The 8,183-nt window shown below is 34.7% G+C and overlaps 1 protein-coding gene across 1 annotated transcript; it reads right to left on the bottom strand.

Annotated features, from left to right (window-relative positions):
- Positions 1–3,474: 3,474 nt before the first annotated feature.
- LOC111024930 (ribosome-inactivating protein momordin I-like) lies at positions 3,475–4,806 on the bottom strand. The gene has a single exon (XM_022302750.2). It carries the CDS (start codon positions 4,660–4,662, stop codon positions 3,991–3,993), a length of 672 nt encoding a protein of 223 aa, XP_022158442.1. The 5' UTR covers positions 4,663–4,806; the 3' UTR covers positions 3,475–3,990.
- Between the last annotated feature and the right edge of the window lie 3,377 nt (positions 4,807–8,183).

Genomic DNA, 8,183 nt, shown 5'->3' with positions numbered 1-8,183 from the left:
TTTCAAATGGCTACCATAACTGCAGGATAGCTGTATTTACAGTTATTGAGTTCTAACAACACTATACTTGCGTACCAATTCACTTCAAAGATTCACTTACAGACAACTCACTTGCTATTAATATCTAAAACACTTCAAACATGCACTCACCAATTCACTTCACAGATTCACCAAAATCATCCAAAAATACTTCAAACATAAACATAGTTAAATCATTCATAATACATGTTATAAATGGCTACCATAACTGCAGGATAGCCACATTTACGGTTGTTGAATTCTAACAACACTCTACGTGGACGTACCTATTTTGACAAGTTGGCTCCACTAGACTGACTCATCAATTGTAGCACCATTGATCTCAAATCTGACATTCCACTGCATAGACCGTAATCTTAGAATCTCTGGCTGCGAAATGCTCATTTAACTCCTTGTCTTTCTAAGAAAGACGATCCTCAAGCTCTTTGTCTTTCTGCGTGAGATGGTCCTGAAATTATTCTCTTAGAGTACATAATTCTTGTGACAGCTCTTCTTCCCACTGTGAAGATGCTACACTTGAAGCAGAACCTCTACGAGATTGGTTTTGGGCCCCAACCAGCACCCTTAACGTAGCCTGAACGATAACAAAGAACTGTCTCCAATACTTCTGGGTCTGGTATCGGTTCACCTCCGTCTTGCATAGATGCTTCTCTAACACGCATCATGTCTAGCTACATACGTATTTTAAAAATAACAAAATGTTTACACATAAAATTCAATGTGTAATTTGAAGTTAATTGTTATAAGATTTGTAAACTTAAGTAAGTTGTCTCCGGTCCTTCGACCCAACCTTTAGTGTCTGAGTATCTTGTTTCCCTTAACAAATCAATTTCAGAAAAGTTGTCACCTCCCTCTTCTTCTTTCTGCAATTGATAACACATAATTGTTGATAATCGATCTTAAGTAATATAAGTATGTCACTAGAAAAAATTATTGCATTGTACCTTTTCCTTTGCACTAATAGCAAACGACTTCAGCCCCGCACGATGGTTGAATGACATCTTCGCCCTGTTGCGTTTGTTGGTCTTGGATTTTTGTTAACAAAAGAAAACTTAAATGAGAATATATATCGAATATAAATTCTCAAAAAAAAAAGTATAAGTTATATTCGTAAATTACCTTCCACTCATCTGTCTGCCATCTATCGCATAGTATGTTCCAATCGTCTGGTTTTGCCAACAACCGCTCCGGAGGATTGTTGCGCGCAATCTCAAGTGTGGGATAACTCAGGTAGTGTTGGTGCAATTTTGCCCTATACACCTTATGTGTCGATCTCATCTTATGCTCGATGAATTTCATCATAACTCGATCTGATTCGTTGAAATCGAAATGACCATATAACAAAAAAAACATAGAACATATATTTAAGTGTTATTTTGCATCATAAAAAATGATAAAACATATTAAGTAATTAATCTCAAATCTTGAGCTGAGTTATAATTGCCCTATTCTAAATTTCTTCGACCTCTCTCCACTTGTTAACCTTTAGGTCCACTTGTTCGCATGTATGTACCCCAATCGTGGCCATGGGACATATAGGTTTATTAACTGTGTGGTCACAATCGATATGTACCTTTGCGTTCGTTGCACGAACTTGATTTTCTCTATCAATCTGGTATATTCTTGCACACCTAATCTATCTGTATGTTGCCAAACAGTAAACCAATTAGTTAAATCATACTTATTTATTTTACATATATTTAAATTGACGTACCTGGAGGAAAAGCCAGAACAGGTGGGTCTGCTGGTGGATGCACACGACCCTGTACATGAGCCTGTAACTGACCAGCTTGGTCTGGTCTCATTTTTCTGCGAACTTAAGCAACCAACATAAAATATTATACATTGACAAAACAAATACTCAACATAAATCAATTTGATGCATAATTTATCCAACATATATTTAAATCAACATACTTGGAGTACTACTTATTCGCTATAGTACTCATCATCAACATAATCTATACTATTATCAGTTGACGCGTCCCCATCGTCTGATTCGTCATTTATAAAATCATCCACATTGCTCGCATCTATGCTTCTATTGGACTGTTCTCGACCCTCAACGACAATAGGATCAACATCATCTCGACGCAACGAACTATCTTGAGTGGATTCATCTATTTTGATCCTCGCTCCTGCTTCTAACAATGAAATTTGATCATTTTCAACGTCTTCTTGTTCTGGAATATCCCATACACGTTTATTTAGAATATGTTGCACAACTTTCCAATTGTTACCAAGTTTAGGGTCATCCAAATAAAATACTTGTTGAGCTTGTCCGGCGAGAATTAACGGGTCGTCGGCATACCAATACTTAGACGTATTAATCGACTTAAAACCTAAGTCAACTCGAATTATATTCTTCTTAGAGTCTGTGTCAAACTATTTGTACTTAAAAAGTACGACACATCTCCCTTAGCATAATCTAACTCCCAAACATCACTCAAGACACCATAAAAATTCATGTCATCCCCTTCTCCTCCACACACCATGACCCCACTATTTTGTGTCGTTCAACGACTATCGCGTTCTATATTATGAAAGTGTAGTCTGTTTACAATACAACCACTATATGAACGTGCAGTTGGTGAGGATCATAACGTAAGTGAATAAAGATCATCACCTAATTCGCCTTGTTCCCATAATGTCAAAACCTGTAATAGATCAGAACAAAATACTTACAATTTCGTTTTGCGTTCATTTACATTCAAACCCTAAAAATCAAGATTACCTTTTTTTTTTTAACCAATCAGGAAATTATGTAATGTGTCGTTCATATAGAGCAGAAACATTGTCTCCAGGAATTCGAATTGAGCTCAAATGTTAACTACAATTCCAAAAAGGAGAACCAACATTAGTGTAATATGTACTAAGTATGAAAATAAAGTGAACGTAGCATAAGTCGAACTTACTAGCGATACGACTCTATCTCTGCACAGTTGTTCAGTACATACTAGTATGCAACTTTTCTTTCAATGACAGATAATATTTTCGAAATTGATGCCCGTAGAGGACGTGCAGTTAGCCTGAACACGTCAAATGTCCACAATTTTTATAACCGACAAAAGTATCATCGTTGCGTTCATCTCTATTGAATCTCGTTTCGATTCCACTCATATACAATGAGCAAAAAGTCAACGATTCATTCATGACGAATGATTAGGCTATCGAACCCTCAGGAAGAGCTCTATTCTTTTTTTGTACATATTGTTTTAAGGTTCGGAGACTTCGCTCGATATGGTACATCCAACTGTAACTAACTGGCCCCACAATTTTTGCTTCGTATGGTAAGTGAACTGAAAAAAGCTGGTGGGAATATTCTCTCCAACTTACATAGTATGATTATAATGTCAGATTGCAATCGATCCAAATCACTGATGCGTACTGTTTTTGCACATATATCACGAAAGAAGTTACATAGCTCAACGATAGTTGTACCCACAAACTTTGGTACGTATGCTCGAATGGGAATCGGTAAAAGTCGTTGTAGCAAAACATGATAGTCGTGAGTTTTCAACCCCGATAGTCTCTCATCCTCTACGCTGTGCTAGCCTCTCAGGATAAAAATTAGTACGGGTTCTCTCGGGTATTTGGGCCCAGGCGTTAATAACTGTTGCAACGTCTTCCTTACTCACTCAGGCTATCATTTCTATCTCAATTTGATCCATTTATGTCTCCATTTCCTCTTCATTGTTCATTCCTGCAAAATATATCTTATGTGCACCAAATAATTCCAATATAATTCTATAGCTGACGAATAAGCAGTAAACATTAAAAGACTTACTGGACAGAAATTGGAAGAAAGCACACACATACACATACAGAGGAATGCATTGACATTCACATGCCTTATTTCCACACCAACGACGAACACATTAAGGATTATACTCTAAACACACGACACAACATAATATTCTTGACGTGGAGTTGGAGTTCATGAAAGATAGATTAGATTGTAGCATAATTTTGATCATGTCGAGAATGCAGTAGTTGAGACGGAGCTTGACGATCCTTTGGTTTCAGCAGCAAGTGGAGGTTACCTTTTACATATGGTGAATTAGCGTTCGATACGTTAACATCTTTATCGTTCGCGTCTACAAGCGTAAGGTTACTTTTAAATTCTTTAGTTGTAGGGTCTGCGTTCAGAACTGCTTTGGAGAGTTTACTCCAATTATTTTCTAATTTTAAAGCTTCTCTAGTTGGTTTCCTGTCATTCGGAACTGCATCAGCAATCTTTTGAAACCTTGCAGCCTCAGAAATAGCCTGAATTGCTACCATAAATGCCCGTGCAACATGGGTGTTATTGTAGTTGGAGTTGGGGCATTTGTACTCGTACAACGCTTGAACCAGCTTGCTCAGGGCTGGGAGTCCAAGTATCTGCGATTTTCGGCTGGCTCCATTGTTTTCAAGACCTCTGTAACTGCCATCAAATTGAAGTGTTGTTTTTGGGTGAGAACTGTTGAATACATATTTCTTAGCTCGCTCCGCAACAGGATCCTTAAAAAAGTAGGATCCAGAACAATTTGGGTGTGGGGTGTAATACCCCAGAACGTAGACGTTCATTACATCTATGGCAAGCCTGACGGTAACACCGTTGGAATTTGTAAGACTGATTTCCATGAACCGATTTTTATCTGCAACATTGTGGTATTTATATCAGTTTCGAAGCTGATACTTGCAGGCTGGCCCTCCACATTATAATTAGGAGCTGCAAGGAAGACGGCCAGAATTAGCAAACACAACACTACAATTTCCTCATCTTTTCAAAACTTTGGATTGGATAATATGCCACCCCAACGTCTCAAGGCTATGCTTTTTATACCCACCATTTTCGAAACCACACTGTAATGTGGTCCATGTCTACCATAATAAATTAAACTTTGGTGAGTGCCTCAATTTTCACCTTAAACTTCACTTTCATGAATTTAAATCCCAAATTGGAAAGTGTCATAATTAACACCCTCAATTGGTCAAGTCTCTATTCATTAATATTTATCTTTTTTTACCGGGCGCTCGTTTGAGCGTTTTGGACTCTGATACCATATTAATATACATAGGCTTCCATCTCAAAACTAATTAGCAACGAGGGAATTAGCCTATGTCTATTATAAACCATTGTTAAGTCTCACGATTCTTAATACTGTTTTTCTAAGATTAATGATTAATTTTGTTAGAGTTTCAATTGGGTTTATTTAGATGACCAGCATCTAGAGATGTTCGGAATTTTTGAAACATGAAGGTACTACAATAATTTCACATTTAAAAATAATGAAATGGGTCAAAAAAATAAGGAAAGTTGGGTCACAAACTAGGTTTTTTAAAAAAGGGTCATAATTCCAAAATCAATTATTGGAGGGGTCGTCCCAATTTCCCAATATCCGGAAATATTTGGAGAACCACGTTTGTTTTGCAGGATTTTTTCTTATGAATGTGTTAAATTTATACAATGTTCCAAAAATGCCTTCACAAATCTTTATATAATTTATAAATTCATCTAATATAATAGATTGATTTGCATTAATTTAATATTTTTATTTTTTATATGTTATCTCGAGATACCCGGGTATCTTACATTACTACAAAACAAACGCCGTCTCACGGGAAATTATCAACTCTAGTTATTAAGCAAATTACGACCTCATAATCATTATTTTTTATTATAATTTTTTTTAGTACAACATGTGGGGGTGTGGGATCGAACTCACAACCTCTTCGTTGGAGATATATTACAATTACCGATGAGCTATGCTCACTTTTGGTCCATAATCATTAGGGGTGTAAATAGCCGGTTTCTAGATGAAATTGAATCGACCTGAAGGTTGTCGGTAAAAGTTCGGGTCGGGTCGGTTTCGAGATTTTTCTCTCTCTCTCTCTTTCTTCTTGAACCCTAGAACACCTAGATCCAAATCCTTCATGACATCAAAAGGCGTCTAGTAGCATAATTTTTTTTTTCAACAAATAGAAGATATAACAAGCACACCTTATTATGCACATTTTCTAGATCCAAATCCTTCGACCGAATGTAAAAAAAAAAAAATCCTTCGATCGAAAGGTTGAGTGGTTGTTCAAAGTTGGAATAGCCGTTGTGGGTTTCTTGAGAGAGTGGGTTTGTCGAGAGAGGGCCAGTAGGTTTGTTTAGATTTCGTCGAAATGTTGGGCGGTGTGGGTTTGTTTGGATTTCGCTAGAAAGTTGGCGGGCGTGGGTTTGTTGAGAAAGAATTGGAAGGTTTATCGAGGGATGGGTTTGTAGAGAGGCAGAAAATAGTGAGAAATCATGGGTTTGTAGAGGGAGGAAATGGTGAGAAATAATGAGTTTGTTGAGAGAGATGGAGAGAGAGGAAAATTGTGGGTTGTTGAGAGAGAGGGGAAAATGGTAGAGATTGGGGGCCGCGCAACATTATATAAGATTAGGACAACTTTTTATTCGGTTTATATGATTGAACCGACTTCAAATATAACCGAACCAAACCGACCTGAATTAAATCGGTTCAGTTCATCGGTCCGGTCGGTCACTTGCACCCCTAATAATTATCATTGATCTGTGAAAGAATTATAATTTTCCATATATATATAGTTTCTACCAATTAAACTAATGAGCAAAAATAGTACTTGTACTTGTTGGAACAATTACCTGTTAAGGATCCTATATTGAAAGGATAAGGAACTTAACCAGGTTTTATAAATAAATATGGGCTACTCCTTTCATTGACAATTTGTTTCGAGATAGAAACTCATGAATATTAATATGGTAGCAGAACCCAATACGTTTAAATGAGATTCGACCAAAATTGATGAGCCAAAAGAGCCACAAACCTAATTTAATATTTTCTCGAACATTTCTCTCTCAACAATTCCCTTTTTTTGAAACTTTTCTTTCGGTTTCTAATATATTTTTTCTTTAAAAATTATATCTTATTTTCTCGTTAAATTTCTTTCACTATAACTTTTATTTATCTTTTATATTCTCTAAAAGGTATATTTCAAATCTTTTTTTTATCTTTAATTTTTTCTCACTATAATTTTTCTTTTTCATTCAATATTTTCTTTCTTTAACGTATTTTTTCCTATTGACTTTACTTTTTTCTTCTCTAAAAATTGTCTCTTTTTGTCTTTCAATTTTCTTTTTTTAAATGTGTTTCTTTATCTTTCTAACATTTATCTTTAAAAAGTTTGTCATCATATCTCTAAACTTGTATTTTTGTGTCTCTACATTAGGGATGACAAAAATTTTCATAGGGTTGGGTTACCGCTCCAAAAATAGGAAATTGATGTCCCAACCTCGTCCCCAATTCCATTTTTTAAATAATTAATATATTTTATTTACATATTTACTCAATTGTGATTAAAACATTAAATATTTTTTAAAACTAATTATTTATAATAGTAAACAATAAATTCTAATGATAATTAATGTATATTTATTACACTTTTTTATTTTTAAATTCTAAAAATAATTCAAATTAATTACAAAATGGTAATTTTTTCCACGAATATCTCTGTCGCCAAATAAGAATTATTTAACCTTGTTATTGATTCTCGAACTGAAGAAACAGGTGGAGATAGTGGACTAAAAATTTTCACAAGTTCGAGGATGGTAGAGTGCATATTCACTCCCGTCCCATATCATTGTCATTTCTACTTTACATAAATTTTCTCTCTAATATATATTTCCAAATTTCTAACTTTTTAAAAACTGAAAACTAAAAATTGTTACCAAACAGATTTGGTTTTTTGTTTTTTTTTTAAACAAAGAACAAAAAACAGTTATGAAACATATATAGCTTTTATGTTTTAAAAACACAAAACTAAAAATAGAAAACATAAAAATAAAAAAGAAAAAATCGTTACCAAATGGATGCTTAAATTTGGATATTACATTGCTCAAGTTCCATATTGGTTAAACAAGAGGAATTAACCAATATATAAGCAAGGACATGATTATTTTCATGGAAATTTGATTACCTTTTTAAATAAAACAAAAATTAAAATTACATGGTCTTATGGTCATGATGAACAATCATACCATTGTAAAATATATGGAGGTTGTCGTAAGAGTTAGAAATTAAAATTAATTCCAAGTTCAATAATAAAGTAAAAAGACAAAAACATAGTACAATTATTGCAAAAAAATCAAAATTTGC

The sequence above is a fragment of the Momordica charantia genome (genome assembly GCF_013281855.1).
Source record: "Momordica charantia cultivar OHB3-1 chromosome 7 unlocalized genomic scaffold, Mcharantia_2.0 BLBB01000007.1, whole genome shotgun sequence".
NCBI classification, from domain to species: domain Eukaryota; kingdom Viridiplantae; phylum Streptophyta; class Magnoliopsida; order Cucurbitales; family Cucurbitaceae; genus Momordica; species Momordica charantia.
Note: the sequence above shows the minus strand (reverse complement) of the source record. Positions and strands in the feature narration are given on the sequence as shown.